The sequence below is a fragment of the Scylla paramamosain genome, chromosome 4 (genome assembly GCF_035594125.1).
Source record: "Scylla paramamosain isolate STU-SP2022 chromosome 4, ASM3559412v1, whole genome shotgun sequence".
Taxonomy (NCBI): Eukaryota; Metazoa; Arthropoda; class Malacostraca; order Decapoda; family Portunidae; genus Scylla; species Scylla paramamosain.
In genome coordinates, this window is record NC_087154.1 from 76434 (window position 1) to 96947 (window position 20514).

At 41.8% G+C, this 20514-nt stretch overlaps 3 protein-coding genes across 7 annotated transcripts; 1 reads left to right on the forward strand and 2 right to left on the reverse strand.

Moving 5' to 3' along the window:
• Positions 1 to 6119: 6119 nt before the first annotated feature.
• On the reverse strand, positions 6120 to 7106 carry LOC135097549 (putative nuclease HARBI1). The gene is made up of 2 exons (XM_063999477.1): positions 6355 to 7106; positions 6120 to 6255 (listed from the first exon to the last, which is right to left on the reverse strand). The coding sequence occupies exons 1-2, from the start codon at positions 7104 to 7106 to the stop codon at positions 6120 to 6122; spliced, it is 888 nt and encodes a 295-aa protein (XP_063855547.1).
• LOC135097698 (uncharacterized) lies at positions 7079 to 16313 on the forward strand. 5 transcript variants are annotated; one of them, XM_063999671.1, is made up of 6 exons: positions 12897 to 13305; positions 13804 to 13930; positions 14523 to 14708; positions 15161 to 15284; positions 15854 to 15962; positions 16168 to 16313. In XM_063999671.1, exons 1-4 carry the CDS (start codon positions 13048 to 13050, stop codon positions 15250 to 15252), a joined length of 663 nt encoding a protein of 220 aa, XP_063855741.1. In that variant the 5' UTR covers positions 12897 to 13047; the 3' UTR covers positions 15253 to 15284; positions 15854 to 15962; positions 16168 to 16313. The 5 variants fall into 5 exon arrangements, 3 of the variants coding, with proteins under 3 accessions (XP_063855741.1, XP_063855757.1, XP_063855750.1); XM_063999687.1 differs by lacking the exons at positions 15854 to 15962; positions 16168 to 16313 and adding an exon at positions 14867 to 15041 and having other exon boundaries at positions 15161 to 15247; XR_010266005.1 differs by lacking the exons at positions 12897 to 13305; positions 13804 to 13930; positions 14523 to 14708; positions 15161 to 15284 and adding exons at positions 7079 to 7320; positions 7448 to 7525.
• LOC135097708 (glutamate receptor 4-like) lies at positions 10642 to 12017 on the reverse strand. The gene is made up of 2 exons (XM_063999696.1): positions 11730 to 12017; positions 10642 to 11133 (listed from the first exon to the last, which is right to left on the reverse strand). Exons 1-2 carry the CDS (start codon positions 11914 to 11916, stop codon positions 10886 to 10888), a joined length of 435 nt encoding a protein of 144 aa, XP_063855766.1. The 5' UTR covers positions 11917 to 12017; the 3' UTR covers positions 10642 to 10885.
• Positions 16314 to 20514: the final 4201 nt, after the last annotated feature.

Here is a 20514-nt window from a genome sequence, read left to right on the forward strand (position 1 = left end):
CACACAAGTGGCTGGCCAAACACTAGATCAACACAAACAGTGAATAAACAGTGAGAATCTGCTGGTCTGAGCCCCCAAAACACACTAGTGGCTGGCCAAACACTAGATCAACACAAACAGTGAATAAACAGTGGGAATCTGCTGGTCTGAGCCCCCAAAACACACAAGTGGCTGGCCAAACACTACATCAACACAAACAGTGGATAAACAGTGGGAATCTGCTGGTCTGAGTCCCCTACATAAACACAAGTGGCTGGCCAAACACTAGATCAACACAAACAGTGGATAAATAGTAGGAATCTGCTGGTCTGAGCCCCCAAAACACACAAGTGGCTGGCCAAACACTGCATCAACACAAACAGTGGATAAACAGTGGGAATCTGCTGGTCTGAGTCCGCTACATACACACAAGTGGCTGGCCAAATACTGCATCAACACAAACAGTGAATAAACAGTGGGAATCTGCTGGTCTGAGTCCCCTACATACACACAAGTGGCTGGCCAAACACTAGATCAACACAAACAGTGAATAAACAGTGAGAATCTGCTGGTCTGAGCCCCCAAAACACACTAGTGGCTGGCCAAACACTAGATCAACACAAACAGTGAATAAACAGTGGGAATCTGCTGGTCTGAGCCCCCAAAACACACAAGTGGCTGGCCAAACACTAGATCAACACAAACAGTGGATAAATAGTAGGAATCTGCTGGTCTGAGCCCCCAAAACACACAAGTGGCTGGCCAATCACTGCATCAACACAAAGTGGATAAACAGTGGGAATCTGCTGGTCTGAGTCCGCTACATACACACAAGTGGCTGGCCAAATACTGCATCAACACAAACAGTGAATAAACAGTGGGAATCTGCTGGTCTGAGTCCCCTACATACACACAAGTGGCTGGCCAAACACTGCATCAACACAAACAGTGGATAAACAGTGGGAATCTGCTGGTCTGAGTCCCCTACATACACACAAGTGGCTGGCTAAACACTGCATCAACACAAACAATGGATAAACAGTGGGAATCTGCTGGTCTGAGTCCCCTACATACACACAAGTGGCTGGCCAAACACTGCATCAACACAAACAGTGAATAAACAGTGAGAATCTGCTGGTCTGAGCCCCCAAAACACACTAGTGGCTGGCCAAACACTAGATCAACACAAACAGTGAATAAACAGTGGGAATCTGCTGGTCTGAGCCCCCAAAACACACAAGTGGGTGGCCAAACACTAGATCAACACAAACAGTGGATAAACAGTGGAAATCTGCTGGTCTGAGTCCCCTACATAAACACAAGTGGCTGGCCAAACACTAGATCAACACAAACAGTTATAAATAGTAGGAATCTGCTGGTCTGAGCCCCCAAAACACACAAGTGGTTGGCCAAACACTGCATCAACACAAACAGTGGATAAACAGTGGGAATCTGCTGGTCTGAGTCCCCTACATACACACAAGTGGCTGGCCAAACACTGCATCAACACAAACAGTGAATAAACAGTGGGAATCTGCTGGTCTGAGTCCCCTACATACACACAAGTTGCTGGCCAAACACTTGATCAACACAAACAGTGGATAAACAGTGGGAATCTGCTGGTCTGAGTCCCCTACATACACACAAGTGGCTGGCCAAACACTGCATCAACACAAACAATGGATAAACAGTGGGAATCTGCTGGTCTGAGTCCCCTACATACACACAAGTGGCTGGCCAAACACTAGATCAACACAAACAGTGAATAAACAGTGGGAATCTGCTGGTCTGAGTCCCCTACATACACACAAGTGGCTGGCCAAACACTAGATCAACACAAACAGTGAATAAACAGTGAGAATCTGCTGGTCTGAGCCCCCAAAACACACTAGTGGCTGGCCAAACACTAGATCAACACAAACAGTGAATAAACAGTGGGAATCTGCTGGTCTGAGCCCCCAAAACACACAAGTGGCTGGCCAAACACTACATCAACACAAACAGTGGATAAACAGTGGGAATCTGCTGGTCTGAGTCCCCTACATAAACACAAGTGGCTGGCCAAACACTAGATCAACACAAACAGTGATAAATAGTAGGAATCTGCTGGTCTGAGCCCCCAAAACACACAAGTGGTTGGCCAAACACTGCATCAACACAAACAGTGGATAAACAGTGGGAATCTGCTGGTCTGAGTCCCCTACATAAACACAAGTGGCTGGCCAAACACTAGATCAACACAAACAGTGATAAATAGTAGGAATCTGCTGGTCTGAGCCCCCAAAACACACAAGTGGTTGGCCAAACACTGCATCAACACAAACAGTGGATAAACAGTGGGAATCTGCTGGTCTGAGTCCCCTACATAAACACAAGTGGCTGGCCAAACACTAGATCAACACAAACAGTGGATAAATAGTAGGAATCTGCTGGTCTGAGCCCCCAAAACACACAAGTGGCTGGCCAAACACTGCATCAACACAAACAGTGGATAAACAGTGGGAATCTGCTGGTCTGAGTCCGCTACATACACACAAGTGGCTGGCCAAATACTGCATCAACACAAACAGTGAATAAACAGTGGGAATCTGCTGGTCTGAGTCCCCTACATACACACAAGTGGCTGGCCAAACACTGCATCAACACAAACAGTGGATAAACAGTGGGAATCTGTTGGTCTGAGTCCCCTACATACACACAAGTGGCTGGCCAAACACTGCATCAACACAAACAGTGAATAAACAGTGAGAATCTGCTGGTCTAAGCCCCCAAAACACACTAGTGGCTGGCCAAACACTAGATCAACACACAGTGAATAAACAGTGGGAATCTGCTGGTCTGAGCCCCCAAAACACACAAGTGGCTGGCCAAACACTAGATCAACACAAACAGTGGATAAACAGTGGGAATCTGCTGGTCTGAGTCCCCTACATAAACACAAGTGGCTGGCCAAACACTAGATCAACACAAACAGTGATAAATAGTAGGAATCTGCTGGTCTGAGCCCCCAAAACACACAAGTGGTTGGCCAAACACTGCATCAACACAAACAGTGGATAAACAGTGGGAATCTGCTGGTCTGAGTCCCCTACATACACACAAGTGGCTGGCCAAACACTGCATCAACACAAACAGTGAATAAACAGTGGGAATCTGCTGGTCTGAGTCCCCTACATACACACAAGTGGCTGGCCAAACACTGCATCAACACAAACAGTGGATAAACAGTGGGAATCTGCTGGTCTGAGTCCCCTACATACACACAAGTGGCTGGCCAAACACTGCATCAACACAAACAGTGGATAAACAGTGGGAATCTGCTGGTCTGAGTCCCCTACATACACACAAGTGGCTGGCCAAACACTAGATCAACACAAACAGTGAATAAACAGTGGGAATCTGCTGGTCTGAGCCCCCAAAACACACAAGTGGGTGGCCAAACACTAGATCAACACAAACAGTGAATAAACAGTGGGAATCTGCTGGTCTGAGCCCCCAAAACACACAAGTGGCTGGCCAAACACTGCATCAACACAAACAGTGGATAAACAGTGGGAATCTGCTGGTCTGAGTCCCCTACATAAACACAAGTGGCTGGCCAAACACTAGATCAACACAAACAGTGGATAAATAGTAGGAATCTGCTGGTCTGAGCCCCCAAAACACACAAGTGGCTGGCCAAACACTGCATCAACACAAACAGTGGATAAACAGTGGGAATCTGCTGGTCTGAGTCCCCTATATACACACAAGTGGCTGGCCAAACACTAGATCAACACAAACAGTGAATAAACAGTGGGAATCTGCTGGTCTGAGCCCCCAAAACACACAAGTGGCTGCCCAGACACTGCATCAACACAAACAGTGAATAAACAGTGGGAATCTGCTGGTCTGAGCCCCCAAAACACACTAGTGGCTGGCCAGACACTGCATAGGCACAGATGGGGAGCTGGTTTTGCCTGACAGCACCCTCCAGTATTCATGTAAATTCTGGCTACCATTTGCAATTCTATTTTGGGGAGCCACACCTCAGAGAGTCTCTTTTATTGAAGTTTTGTCCCCCCCCACGGCTGGCTGGCCTACATAACAAAATAAATAGATAATGTTTTTTTTTGTCAGTTAGAGGACTTTTTCATCTCTACCTGTTGAAATAAGATTATCTCGGAAAGTTTAAAAATGATGCATTACTACTACTACTACTACTACTTACCCTGAACAATACCTCATCCTCAGCATCAGAGGACGGCCCCTCCCCCTCCTCACTGACTAACTGTTGTTGTTGTTGCAGTTGTTGTTGTAACAGAATCAACCTCTTCCTCTCCCTCTCTCTCTGACGTGCCTCCCTCCTGGCCTCCCTCTCTCTCCTCCTCCTCTCCTTCCTCTCCCTCCTCTCTTGCTTCTCTCTCTCTCTCTCGCTGCTGCTGCAATCTCTGGGTCCACCATGTCCTCGTTGATCCTCGGGATTTGCTGCAAAAGGAGGGAGAGAGTGAGTGAGTGGAAGTGGGAGAGAGGATGAGAGAGAAGGGTAAAACTATTATTGTAAGAGAGAGAGAGAGAGAGAGAGAGAGAGAGAGAGAGAGAGAGAGAGAGAGAGAGAGAGAGAGAGAGAGAGAGAGAGAGAGAGAGAGAGAGAGAGAGAGAGAGAGAGAGAGAGAGAAATATGTAGCAGTAATAATAATAATAATAATAATAATAATAATAATAATAATAATAATAATAATAATAATAATAATAATAATAATAATAATATCTAAAACATTCTCTCTCTCTCTCTCTCTCTCTCTCTCTCTCTCTCTTTCTCCTAGTGCAACCTACACTCATAAATTATTTCTTGCCCCAAAAAAGCTAATGTGGAATAAGACAAACAGTAACAAGTCCGAACATAGCAGTGGATCTTAAACTCCTAGAAACTGGAGACATTACTGTATTCCAGACCTTGGCGTTTGTATACAAAGCTCTTAATACAAACACAAGAGACACGGGCTCATGATATTCAGTTAAGACAGACAGGTAACTTGAGGACACCCTTCTGCTGAACCTCCCGTGCCCAACAGAGTGTCGTCTCACGAGGAACCAAGCACTGGACCCGGCTCTCGGACACAGTTAAAAACAAACCATTACATTCCTTTAAATTACTGATAAAACAACACTTAACAAGTAATTATTCATTGTATTTATTAGTTTTCAAATTGTAATCAGCTCTACTATTATAAACATATGTAATTGTTTGTAATTTGTAATAGTTATTATTATTATTATTATTATTATTTACTTTTGTTATTGATATAATTCTTTTTTGCATGTATCTATAATTTGATTGGGTTAAAGTTATGAATTACTTACTAAATAATTATGTACTGTCTTTTTCTTTTTTTTTTCATGATAGCTGAATAAAACACTGGTCTTAAACCTTAGTGTAAAATATTCATTAGTCCACAAAGACCTTGTGCTCCATGGACTGGCCATCACATATCAGAATGTCTATATACCAGTCTGTCTGTATATATTAACACCAATATATATCATTTAATCAATCAATCACTCTGTAAGGAAAATATAGACAAATAAATACAATAACAACAGATGTATATACACTCTCTCTCTCTCTCACCTGCTGAGGAGGGAGATAAGCCAAGCCACAGCTAACCCAGGTGTGTGTGGCCCACCTCCACCTCCCATCACCCCCGCTGGCAGCACCGCATGGGGGCAGGAGGGGGTGAGGGATGACTGGGCAGGGGTCACAGGGAGAGGGGTGGCTGGGGCAGGGGTCTGGGGCTGGGGTCGGGGGAAAGCCTGGGACTCCGACCACTTGCATGACCCGACCAACTCCAACGACTTCTGCCCCTAATACCTGCGTGTTGTCAGCTGGAACAACCTGAGAGGAAGGAGGTGCTCAGAAGTAGTAGTAGTAGTAGTAAGATTGATTTTCTATCTCTGTCTCTCCTTTCTGTATGTAAAAAACTTTCTCTCTCTCTCTCTCTCTCTCTCTCTCTCTCTCTCTCACCTGTATGACATTCCCTGCCTGCACTATCATGGGGAAGTGGGGCTGCGGGGCTGAGGCATCTTGGGGCAACACCTGAAGCATGTTCCCCACTCGAATAACCCTTGTTGTGGCGGTGGTGGCAGTGGTGGTGGTGGCGTCAGTCCCCTCGGCTGCATCGTAAGGTACTGGAACTGTTGGGAGGAGGGGGGTTAGTTTGGGCGGCCACGCCCCGGGGACTTAGCCTTGGGAGGAGAGCGTGCCCAAAGGGGGGCAGGGACCGGTTCTTGTAGGGGCTGCGGGCACACGCGGGAGGGCGGCCCTGGGGAGAAAGCTACTAGATTCGTTCAAAGCATATCTAAACCTAACAGAACACTATTTACAAATAAACCCACCTGTTATAATTAGCTTGTGCAACAGTTTGAGGGCGAAGGTAAGGAGTGAGGAGCCACTGCTTACAGGGATAGCCACTGTCCCCGGGAAGGTAGCATCCTGCAGGTACATGTTGTTCCTCAAACATCAGTTTGAGTGCTGACTTATCTAGTATTCTTGCATCGTTGACTGAGCCAGGCCACCTTGCCACAATGTCAAGAATCTTATAGTGAGCATCAAATACTACTTGCACATTTATGCTGTGATAGCGTTTCCTGTTCACATATACATGTTCATCGACATGAGGAGACACAATTCTTATATGAGTGCCATCAATCACTCCCACAACACCGGGAAACTGAGTTACTTGCATGAACTCTGCCTGTTTTTGCTGCACTTCACGCTGGGTGTGAGGGAAAGCCACGAACTGGCAGATTACTTCTGGGTCAGCCAGTGCATCAATTGTCTGTGATATTGCACGGCTGATAGTGGGCTGCGTTGTTCCAAAATCATCACAACTGCACTGTTGCATTTTTCCTGTGGCTAAATATCGTAATGTGATGGCCACCATCTCAGGGGTCAAGGCTCTATTTCTTTCAGTTTTACTTTGCAGCTTGTCTCTCACTATATCAGTCACTGCAACAATACCAGCACGGTCCAATCTGAATCTTTTCAGTAACTCAGCATCGTCGTACTCAGCGAAAATATCTCTTCTCACTCTGTAGGTGCGCCGCTGACGTTGTTGTGCCGCCTTCCTGCTAACGGCTGGGTTCATCATGCTCTAAATAAATTTTCCACCTACCTTTAATAATCTGTTGGAGGTAACTTGTGGAAAGAGAAAAAAAGTGCATTATTTTTATGCAATAATATTTTTAATTTTTGAACTTGAAAATGCAATATACTTTAATCCAGAGATTTAAAAAGTGAACATACGTTTTAACCCAGCGGGTGCTGTAAACAGTACGTTGGCGGTTCACACCAGTTCAGAAGTAAGGTATCTTAAATTGCACTCGACAATGTTGTGAATACTTTAAAATGCTTGAAGCCATACTTGATGCCTTCCATAACGTGTAAAGTAAGAAGTTAGCCTGTGTTAAAAAGTGGTGATCCCTGCAGATTACCAAGGCATCCAGTCTCCCAGCAAGTGCCAAGAGGCATTCATTCAATGCTCCGCTGACACCAATTTGCCCAAAGGTATGCATTATATGTGGAAAGTACATTACGTACGGTGTAGAGGTGGTTGTCTAGTGATATAAATGGTAAGGTGGTGGTGCTGGTGATTGTGATGGTACTACACTGTTATTACCGTATGTCAGTATATTGAGGCTTGATATCACTTTTATTAATGTGCCAGTATTTCATTACCTATCTTATGAAATAACACTAGCTCTTGATATATTCTTTTCTACAAACCTTTAACAATAATTGAAACGTTTTTTTTAAATTGAATTCAATGCCTTTTCTTATTGATGAAAATAGGAAATAATTATGGCTACCACTGGCTAGACACGCCATACCTTGCCTTGAGTTTAGGTATGGTTAGGTTAGGTTTGATATGGTTGGGTGTAGTTAGGTTAGTTTTGGGTATGGTTAGATTACACCAAGTACAGTTAGGTTAGTTTGGGTGTGGTTAGGTTTGGATGTGGTTAAGTTAGTTTAGGTATGGTTAGATTACAGCAGGTATGGTTAGGTTAGTTTTGGTGTGGTCAAGTTAGTTTAGGTATGGTTAGGTTACAGCAGGTATGGTTAGGTTAGTTTTGGTGTGGTTAAGTTAGTTTAGGTATGGTTAGAACCTTGGACAAAAAATGAGGAACATCACTGAACCAAAAGATTTTTATTTATTTATTTATTTATTTATTTTATTTATTTATTTATTTATTTAATTTTCTTTTAATATTTCAATGAAAATTAGCAGTATTACTTATATCTGTCGACTTTCCAAGAGGGTTAGAGAATGCCTCAAGCCATTTGTAAGATAAGATTACACGTAAATTGCTTGGTTTAAGAGAAACTGGCATGTTAGTAAAATGAATCTTTACTGTCATGTGAATCAATATTTATAAATACAAAAAGTTTAAATCTCCAAGAACAACCTGTGTTTTACAGTAATGTGGGTAGCCCACATGGGACCCATAAAGTAGCCCACAAAACACCCACATGCCTCCCATTATCCAATGTTGGCTGGGTATATATATATATATATATATATATATATATATATATATATATATATATATATATATATATATATATATATATATATGAGGAGGCAGTAGACATCTGCCTAAATGATAATTACTACCAGTGAGGTCTAAAGCACTGTTCAGGGGGTGCTGTGAACTTATCATTAAACCCAGCTGTGACCTCGCTGAACGTTTCCCTTTGTGTCTCACAACACAAGGGGGCAGTCATAGCCTGCCCTCTAAAGACAACTCTCTTCCTCCACACAAAACTACAAGCACCTAATAACACACACACCCTTCACTCAAAAATTTTAAAATCATCGTGGCGACTCCTACACCAGCCTCGTAGTCCCCATCTGGGGAGGGGACCATAAATGTCCCCAGGTCAGACTGCCTTTCTGTCAAAGACCCTAAGTGTCTTGACACCCCCCTCAACTTTTTCTTCATTAACTTCTGCAACATTCGCAGTCAAAGATCTAATTTTCAATCTGTAGAACACCACCTCTCCTCTTCTAAACCTCATCTTCTTTTCCTCACTGAAACTCAGGTGTCTGAGGCAACTGACAGTAGCTCCTTTTCTGTTCCCTCTTACTTTCTCTATCCTCATTTTCAGTCCAAAGCTGGATGCTGCATTTATGTGCACAATGATTTAACCTGCTCTCGTGCCCACGCTCTTGAATCTTCTGAGTTTTCCACCATCTGGCTACGACTACAGAGTCACTCTCATACTAAATTTATCTGTGCTGTATACCTCTCACCTAACTCCTCTGATTATAAGAAATTCTTTAACTACTTAACTTCCAAAGTGGAGCACATTCTGACCCTCTTCCCTTTTGCAGAGATCTCCATTCTTGGAGACTTCAATGTTCACCACCAGCTTTGGCTTTCCTCTCCCTTCACTGACCATCCTGGTGAACTAGCCTACAACTTTGCTATCCTCCATGACCTAGAGCAATTGGTGCAACACCCTACTCGTATTCCTGACTGTCTTGGAGATACACCCAACATTCTTGACCTTTTCCCCCAGCCTCAGCCCCAGCCCCAGCCTTTTCATCCCAGCCTCTCCCAGTGTATCCTAGCCTCTCCCAGTCCATCCCAGCCTCTCTCAGTGCATTCCAGCCTCTCCCAGTCCATCCCAGCCTCTCCCAGTCCATCCCAGCCTCTCTCAGTGCATTCCAGCCTCTCCCAGTCCATCCCAGCCTCTCCCAGTCCATCCCAGCCTCTCCCAGTGCATCCTAGACTCTCCCAGTCCATCCCAGCCTCTCCCAGTCCATCCCAGCCTCTCCCAGTGCATTTCAGCCTCTCCCAGTCCATCCCAGCCTCTCTCAGTGCATTCCAGCCTCTCCCAGTCCATCCCAGCCTCTCCCAGTGCATCCTAGCTTCTCCCAGTCCATCCCAGCCTCTCTCAGTGCATTCCAGCCTCTCCCAGTCCATCCCAGCCTCTCCCAGTGATAATAAAGCAATTTGGATTTAGGAAAGGGAGATTGTGTTACAAACTTACTGAGTTACACTTAGATCTATAGAAAACTGTTATCAAATGGCATATAACATTTTATGTTATATGCCATAATTTATTATGGCATATAACAGATTATTATTACAGATGCCATTTCTTAAAGAAATGGCATCGGTTTTGTTTTTTTTTTTTTTTTTTATTATTCTCTTTCTCTCTCTCCCTCCCTAAGGCAGTGCTCCTCTTACAAAGGAAAAATAAATAATTAAATAAAATAATTAATTTACAAATCAAGGGCTGGATTTGTGTCTGTGGAGGCCTGTGAGCAGCCTGAGTGTGGAGGCCATCTACCTGAAATATTTATATTAATATTTTTGTATCTGTATTCCATGCAGTTTTTAATACATATAATATATTATAGTGAAAGGAACATATTTATTTAGTGTAAATGAAACAAGTGGTTATTTTGATAGTAATAAAAAAAATATTTAGTTCATAGAAAACTAGTGTTTGATTAATTTAAGTTTCTTTCACTTACAGAATATTTATGTGGGAGACTCCTCAGATTGTGGAGACCCCAGATTGTGGAGGCTCCTGGGCAGCTGGTCTTTTTGTGGACTCCTAAATCTGGCACTGAACAAAATTCTCTCTCTCTCTCTCTCTCTCTCTCTCTCTCTCTCTCTCTCTCTCTCTCTCTCTCTCTCTCTCTCTCTCTCTCTCTCTCTCTCTCTCTCTCTCTCTCTCTCTCTCTCTCTCTCTCTCTCTCTCTCTCTGTCTCTCTCTCTCTCTCTCTCTCTCTCTCTCTCTCTCTCTCTCTCTCTCTCTCTCTCTCTCTCTCTCTCTCTCTCTCTCTCTCTCTCTCTCTCTCTCTCTCTCTCTCTCTCTCCTCAACTCTCAACCACTGGATGGTATATCAGTTCACACAGCAAGAAGCCAAGGACCCACCGAGGCTGTCACTTGGAAGAGGTCATTGTTGTTGCATCCAGCATCCCAGCCTGACTGCCTAGACAGGTCCCGCAGGTTGCTGAATGGCAGAGGTGCAGGCTGCTCCACAGCAAGATGTGAGACCAGTGTGGCAGAGTATGATGTGTACACAATGAGGGACACACTGTAGCCAACCCAGTAGATTACCCGTGCTGCAGTGCTGATTGGGTAGGTGTTGGAGCCTGCAGGAGGAAGAGGAGGAGGGAAAGATGCCATGAAAAGGCAATTTTAAGACATGGAGGATGATGCAAAGGCAATTTAAAATCTTTGAAAGTAACACATCTTTTTAAATTTAAAAATGTAGAAAAGACCATTTTAAAATGTTTCAGAGATGAAAATGCAATTTAAGAGTTTTTCTCATCATTTCTAAAAGATTTATATCTCATATCTTACTAAGAAAACTGTTGATATCATCATATGAAGAGAACTACTGATAAAATTAAATACATTACTTGATATCCATATCAGTCATATTAACACCACTTGCTTATATTGCTCATGCCAGAACTAATTCAAGTTAATATCAGCTCAATTATGAAAATACACCAGGTATCATGTAAAGTTTCCCAGTTTTAAATCTATCCTTTAATAACTGTCTTTCTGTATTCCCATCTTATCAAACATTAAACACCACTACCCTTGCATTCAACTTAGTCTCATACCCCAACAGGTCCTCACCCTGCTGTAGGAGGGCTGGCAACATGTACCAGCCGTCTTACCAAACACTAAATGCTCCAACACTTGAACTGACCAGTCTTACACCTCAACAGGTCCTCACCTTGTTGTAGGAGAGCTGACAACATGTACCAGCCAGCAGCAACTCCCATGCTAACAGGCTTCTCCCCCGTGGGTATGTAGCACCTCTGGAGTCGCTCGATGAAGAAGAGGATGCTGGCGAGGCCTGTCGTGTTAGCCGGGATGCGCCGGTACAGAGCTGTGTCCGTTGGGGTTGTGTAGGCAAGCATCTTCTTGGCAAGGTCCTCGTAGGTGGCCGCAAACAGTTTACGGCTGTGGGATGAGAACTTGTCTTGTGAATGTGACGTTGGGGTGAGTGTTAATCTGATTTTGTGTTACTATGTTCTGTGGGGAGTGGGGTGTTAATGTGATTTTTTGTTAACTGAATGCTGTGTCTGACTTCCTGAGGTGTAGTATGGTGGGCCACAAGATTGTCCCTTTCCACTAGGGGCTGACAGATGATATTAAGAGTGTGAATGTGTGTGTGGTGTTAACGTGCTGGAGTGTGCCACAGCCAGGAGTGTTTGGGGGAATGAAAATAAAAGGAGTTATGGATGTTTAAAAATGCATCTTTTGAGAGCTAAGTATACAAGAAAGTTGTGTGTGTTTGGGGAATGAGTAAACAATGAAGAAATGTTTTGAGGAACTGGGTGTGCAGAGGCAGGAGTGTTTGGAGAATGAGAATACAGGAAGACAGGAATGATTTGGGAATAAGTGTACAAGAAAGGAGTGTTTGAGTGACAATATATAAGGAAGAGGTGTTTTGAAAATGAGAGTACAAGGAATGAGCATTTTGGGAGTTAATATACAAGGAAGCAAGTATTTAAGGGACTCAAGTATACAAGATTATTTTCCTGTCATATGTCATTATACAGTGTTTTTCTTTGTTATATACATCATTCCCTTTCACTTTTCATATCTTGTGTTCTCGTCATTCTGATGTAATGTTACAGATAGAGAATGTTTGGTGTCAAATTTTCACTAATTTCATATGTGTATAAACTTTCATTTACTTGACTTTTTTTTTACTATTACTACTATATTTGCTTGCTTTTTAAACAAGTCTTTTCTTTCAGAGGAGGGAAGCACAGGGGAGGAGGAGGACGAGGAGGAAGAGAGTGAAGAGTCACAAGAGGAGGAGGAAGGTGGAAAGAAAGAGGAAGGAGAGGAGGAGGAGGAGGAGGAGGAGGAGGAAGATGGAGAAGGAAAAGGAGAAAGATAAGAAAGGAAGGCAATGTAGAATGGAGGCGTCCTTGGTTTATGTTCAGTAAAGCCCCGTATTCTTGTCATGGCAATGTAGAATGGAGGCGTCCTTGGTTTATGTTCAGTAAAGCCCTGTATTCTTGTCATGGCAATGTAGAATGGAGACGTCATTGGTCACATACTGTTCTAATGTATGTGCACTTGCCACGCTGTTCACCAGGCAAAAGGCGTTGCAGAAAGAGCGCGAGATCACTGTGTTGTGGGAGAAGACAGAGTCCCTTAGTGGTCAGCTGGTGACGGTCCACAACCACAGCCACTTTGAAGAGAATGGCCTGAGCCACGACCACCTTGCTCAAGAAAATATCACGTTGACAGAGCTGATTAAACAACTAGAAGATAAGCTCAAACTTTCAAAGGTACCACAAGTGTCTTTGTATATTAGTTTGGTTTACTTTGTAAGATTAATCATTACTGAAAACAATACATGGAGTACGTGAGGTTGTGTGTTTGTTTATGCATGGAGACAGTTTCCTTAAAAATGGGTGGAGAGTACTATGGTGCTTTAGATGTGGAAGGATGAGTGGAAGGAATGCTTGGAGTGTGCAAGGCTCAAGTGTATGCAGAAGAGCACTGACAGGAGTGTGAGGGACTACTCTGTCATGACCGTGTCTTTAAGACATGAACAAATGATGCAGTGTAATGGAATCATGAAGGTGTAAAAATGCAGGATATGGATGGGATGCTACATCAGCAGCTTTTGTCATTAAGGGTGGTAAAGTGAAAGATTTCTTAATCACTTTGGTCTTTAGTTGATGCTTCTGGTGAGGCTTTCCTGTTTAAACTTGGCATAATATATATAAAATGATGTGGCATGTTAAACAAGTTAACTTACTGCCTTCTTGTGTCTTTCACAGATAGAAATCAAAAACGTCACAAGACAGAATAGTGAGCTGCATGCACTTATCACAGAGTATAAAGTCACTCCCTCAGAGGAAAAAGACAAGGATGGCATGTCTTCATGTGAGAACTCAGAAGCTAAATGTGAGCTACCATCCACATGAATATATATTTGTATATCAAACTGACATTCTCCTTGGAGGGAGGCTTTCCAAAGTGCACACACACACACACACACACACCACACACACACACACACACACACACACACACACACACACACACACACCACACACACACACACACACACACACACACACACACATCTCTGCATCAGGACTCAACAGCCAGACTGATAAACAATTACTTCACCCAAGATGATCAGCTGATAGGATTAGCTGTGGATGAGCCTCCTGTGGTGACTAGGAGTACAAAAGCCAGCAGCTAATTTTGGGAGCTGCCAGTCATCATGGTCCTGGTGTCTGAGGTGCTGCTTTTGCATTTTCCCAGTCATGGGTGGAGGCCACATCACATTTATTCATTCACAGTTGCTCTTAGTTATCTCTGTTACAAGTTTAAATTTTTCCTGGCTCCACAGACATTTCTGGTGCATCTAACCCTCTCTCCATTGCCCTTCTATTTCCCTTAGTCTTATACCCACTTCTTACATTATGTCTAATTACTTCCATTGGTCATTCTTGGCTGGCCCTCTGTTGCATCGATTTTTCACCTCCAGGTACAGATACCAAGGGGAAATTGCTGGGTCAAGTGGCTACACTGACATCTGAGGTTAGCAGGTTGGAGAGTGAGTGCAGCAGTCTTCAGGTTCAGCTAGACTGTGAGAGGGATAAGTATAACAAACTGCTGGGAGAATCTCTTGCTCATGAAAAGTTGTCTGAAGATGTCATAACTGAACCAAAAGGTAAGAAAGTTTATATTCTCTAATAATAAAGCAAATAATTTTTCCTCACTGTTGCTCAATTTTTTGAATTAATAACAAAATAAAAGCATTGTTATTGGATTTGTTTATTGAGGCTGTATTAAGAAAAGTTGAGAGAAACAAACTTATTGTTTTATCAGGAGAAACAACAGGATTGGGAGGAACTGAGCTTTAACAGAAGCTGCAACAACTGCAGGAGGCTCACAGGGTCCTGGAGAGCAGGTTAACTTGCAGCATGAAGGAGGGTGGCTGAGCTGAGTGACAGGAAGTAGCAGCTTGAGCATGCTGTAGTGCATGAGGAGACAGAGTCCATCGGTGTGTGCATGTTTTTTGCTCATTTGAATCATCTGTAAAAGTGAAGTGGAGGAAGTGTTTACTGTTTACTGTATGCCATTTCCTTGGTCTTTTAAATGAAGAATTTTATCCTTCTTCAGGTGACTACATCACCATCTACCAGTTGCAGCGAGGGAGTGATGAAGCAACAAGCTCGAGAACGCGAGTTAGACCTTGCCAGCCTCCTTCATGAATGAGAGGAAATGAAGCAAAACCACTCTGCAGGTTAGTGCTCTCTTTTGCATCTCACACACTTCTTATTCATGTCATGGCAGATTAGTGATTTCTGCTGCATCTCACACACTTCTTATTCAATTGCTGGGCAGGTTAGTGATCTCTGCTGCATCTCACACACTTCTTATTCAATTGCTGGCAGGTTAGTGATCTCTGCTGCATCTCAAACGGTTCTTATTCAGGTGTTGACCAAAGTACTAAGCCTTCATATCATTACCTTGCTCTGTGATGGAGGCTACACCATCTGGCATCTAGCTGAGATTTAATGTTGCAGTAAAGCTTCCATATGAGTTCATGTAGAGCAAAATGTTTTCAAATGCCAGGGAAGTAGTGTAATGTAACCTTCCAGAGAAATCTATCCCTCATTTATTAGTTAACAGGAGTGTTTAATGTACTTAATGTGATTAGCCAGGATCAAGGGTCAACTTCTTCACTGACCATTTACTCTCAGGTGATGTATCTGTCCTCCATGAGTCACCAGAGACACATAAGGTGTTGTAAGTGAAATTTCATCTATTAGATTTATTCAAAATGTGAATTAACACAGTTGTTTCCTGCAGGATTTGATATCAAAGCTGGTGCAGGAAAAGGAAGCAGATCATGACCTTCAGCAGCTCGAGAAGATAAGCAGCGTCCTTAAGAGTCCAGTTGCTATCTTTAGCAGTGTTGGTGAGTAGTAAAAACTGAGCCATCTTATGAAGTGCAACGAAACATTATTATTATCTTCATAATTTTCTTGAAATAAACAGATTTCTGTGGCATGTTGCTCATTAGCACTTTAATATCAGATAACACCAGTTATTTATGTAATGATGTAATGTACTAAGTAGATGAAATACAAGTGGCATCTGCTAACACTCTTGATGTGGAACAGGAACCAGTGAGTCTGAGACACCCACCAGCAGTGGAAAGCTGGCTGACGAGCGCCTCAAGCACTCTGAAAAGGTGGAGCAACAACAAGAAACAGAAAATTGCATCCATCATTCTTTGCCTGAGGAGGGAATTGATGCTCTGTTGACCCTTCACACTGATGTCCCTCATGAGGAGGCAGAATATGAATCCTACAGAACTTGCCCATAGAAAGACCCAAAACTGTTACTGCTGCCACACTGCCACCACTTCCACTGACACCAAAAGCCCAACTGTGCAGAGAATCCTGGACCTCCGCAATGAAATGGAGTCCACCAGTCACCTGGAGCACTTTAGCCCTCCAAAAGTTCCATCCGTTGATCCATTGTGGTTTTGGGTAAACTTATCACTGTATAAGGGGACAAGTATCAGTGTATGGTTACTATATACTCATTTGTACTTAAAGATGTCATGTCACATCATTCTCTCTCTCTCTCTCTCTCTCTCTCTCTCTCTCTCTCTCTCTCTCTCTCTCTCTCTCTCTCTCTCTCTCTCTCTCTCTCTCTCTCTCTCTCTCTCTCTCTCTCTCTCTCTCTCTTTCTTTCTTTCTTTCTTTCTTTCTTTCTTTTTGCATATTTTACTGCTTTACATTCCTCCCCACAGTATTTTTTCATCTACTTTATGACTGCAGTAGTTTTATCATCCCAGTGTATGCCGTATCCACTCTGAAACTGTAATTCACCAATCAGCTCAAATGTGTCTCTGTTTTGATAATCATTAATTTGTTTCAGCTACACAACCACTCTGATAAGGGACAAAATCTACTTCACCAGTCATCTATGTCATACAGTCATATATATTCATACATATGACAAAATACTCTTCCTAAGACATTTCTTATTTTCTCTTCTCAAGTGACCTGTCCATCTATCTAAGGTACCACATAACATTTAAAACTTACAATATTGCATTTAATTCATGAACATTTTTTTGTCTATGTAGACTTGAAATTGTATTGCGTATAGACTTGAAATGTATTGGGAGTTTTCTCTATCTCTCATTCTATACCTAACACCTGTTCCTAAGAATCCCCAGGTGATAGCCATGGTGACTGGCTGGTCTCCTACTGAGTGGCTGGGGTTTTCCAAAAGTGAGGGTTGGTGTTCTATACCATACCATGTGCCCTGTTTGTGTTCCTTCTCTATCCTCTGTATTATATTCTATGTAAAGATGGTGCTGGGGTGGGATCTACTTCTTATTCCCTAAAAGTGATGAGGAGTGACACTGGGCAGCATTAATTTGCTCCTTAGAGATGGCTGGGTTCCTGTGGATGAGTGGGCCATGCTGTGCTTTGTCAAGGATGGTGTTTGGTATTGTGATGACTCTTGCCACAATCAAGTGTCTCCCACAGAGTAGTGGAGTACCTATGTATGGTGTTGACCCAAGCTGTCCAGGTCTCATCCAATGCCTTAATATGATTTAGATGATCAAAATGGTTTAACTCACCATTTAATCAGCTGACTGATTTGAATGGAGAAGTATGTAATGTGTTGTAGCCTAACCATCCCTGCCAGCATGGTCAGACTCTTGGTAGTAACCTGAAATGCTCCTAGGTAGTGAGTATCATTGCACATAATGATCTTTACTTTGTCAGTAATTCAATGATACTGAATATTACTCTACTGGATTTTGCTCAGCACTGCTTGGTAACTTTTGGCCATAATCCCAGGTCTGGAATGATATGAAGCCATGTTTTTACATTCCATATGAGACAGGCAAGCACTATGCTTTGCCTGACTGATACCTGTACTTTGCATTTATGACCCCAGGTAGTTCATCATCTCTCTCTCTCTCTCTCTCTCTCTCTCTCTCTCTCTCTCTCTCTCTCTCTCTCTCTCTCTCTCTCTCTCTCTCTCTCTCTCTCTCTCTCTCTCTCTCTCTCTCTCTGTTTGGAATTATACTGTATATTAGGAAATATCATTAAAGAGTGTGTGTGTAAAAAGTGTTTGCATTATTGTGCATTTGATGTTGGTTTCATGATTTATAAAGATTGCTATTTTTAATAAAGTTATTGAAATTGTTATTGAGTGTTTGTATTGAACTCATTAGCTTTGTAATAGTGTGCGTCTCATCATGCATTCATTAATGATGTAGAGTGGAAATGTCCACTCCTATCATGCATAATATCAATGCATTATTGGTTTATGTTGTTATTTGTGTATAAATTGTAAAGTTATGCCAGTCTATTTTAGTACAAACTAAATATCAGCTGGAAGAGAGGACAGGTAATGGCACACTAAAACACAGGAAGGGACAATGATATAACCATCCAATTTAACAATACACAGAGCAAGAAGAATGAGAAAGCAATAAAAATGGATTATTTAATGGATGATTAATAGACCCTCATTTGTAATGTTATTTCAGGCAAGAATATTAAAAGAGACAGCTGGCTTGCCCTTTGTACTTGTTCAGCTTGCCCTTAGCACTTGTTCATACATGACAGAATGAGAGATCTATGGGTGGGGGTGACACCTGGAAATGGGTATGATTCATGAAGGGATTGATTGATTGGTTGACTGACTGATTAAGAAAAAAAAACGTAGCAGTGGAGGGTGGGGGGGGGGGGAAGGCGCCCCCAACTTTCCAGTCATATATGGCGTGGAAGGGACAATACCAGCAAAGAAAAATATGAGAAAATGCATAATTTACTACAAAACCCAAAATGCGAAATAAAACCTTGCCAAATTGAACCTTCCCACGAAGGTAATGAATGGAGTTTTGATGCAATGAGCCACAGTTACTTAAAACACTCAACAAATATAACACCTGCCAAAAAAATAAAATAAATAAATAAAATCAATCAATAAATAAAGATAAAAACGCGAGAAAACCTTTAAATTATCACAACGCGAAATATACACACACGCTAAACTGGATGCGTCATTAATTAATATCCCCCCAATAGTTTATAGCCCCTCCCCTATTCATTGCTCCCCCCTCCCTGCCTTGAGGAACACCTTCACTTATGGCCTGCTGTTGGGTCAGATTTGAGCCATTTTAACCTCGAATTACATACAATACATACATACATAATACGTCTCCTTGCAATAATTATAATAGTCTTCCTGGCTTAATTTTTGTTTATTCATTATTCCTTATGTATTTATTAATTATTTGTCATTTGTCTAATTCCTTGTTTTATTTAGCCTCGGTATTTAACTAAGCATTTTTTTTTTTTCACTTTCTGACTGTGGCCCTTGCAATGAATGGCTTAATTGTTTATTTACTGTTCCTTACGTGTTTATTGATTATATGTGAGTTATTTATTTGATATTCATGATTTTTTTTTTAACTTCGTATTTCTTTATATGATAGTTTTATCTTTTCGTGTTTTCTGGCTTAAGTTTTGTTTATTACTCCTTGTTTGTGTTATTAGGTGTGTCATTAATTATTTGTCTTATTTCTCGTAGTTTAATGGATTTTTTAGCACTTTAATTATTAGAGTTCCTCACCAGTCATTTTATTCGAGAGAGAGAGAGAGAGAGAGAGAGAGAGAGAGAGAGAGAGAGAGAGAGAGAGAGAGAGAGTCTAAATGAATGATAAAAAAAATAATAATCAGTTACAGTATTTTATTTATAAACAAGAACAATTCATGATAATAATAATAATAATAATAATAATAATAATAATAATAATAATAATAATAATATTTAAATACAAGGAGGAAAATGTGTAATAATAATAATAATAATAATAATAATAATAATAATAATAATAATAATAATAATAATAATAATAATAATAACAATAACTGCTTTTATCTTACTCACACAGATAAATAGTTTTATAAATAGTTTATTGACCATAAACATTGTGTACATACACACAAAATTAAATAGAACAGATAAAAATTTCAAAATGTAGTCAGTGACACACAGAAGACTGGTGACAAAACCTACTAAAGCCCATTAAATGATTGGGTGTCTCAAGTTTCCACATCATCAGTGGAACACTGCTTCTGAGCACTCAGGGATGGACAAGCTTTTCATGGCTTGTGTGAATGGAGACAAGACGTGTAGGGGATTTATTTGTTGTTTTTTCTTGTCCTACTCTCTCTTCCTCCCTCTTGACTCTTCCTTTGCTTCATCCTACTCTTTCTCTTGCTCATTCTTTCTCTCTCTCTCTCTCTCTCTCTCTCTCTCTCTGAACTTTTCAGACATAGCTCCTTATGATTTTTTGGCAATCCCAAACCTGTTGACAGTATCCTTATCTGAGAGCCAAGGAGACCATGCAGAATGTGGCAGCATACCTATCATTGGTTGCAGAAGTGTTTGAGCAGTGGAGTGATGGATGATTGTAGGAATGTGGT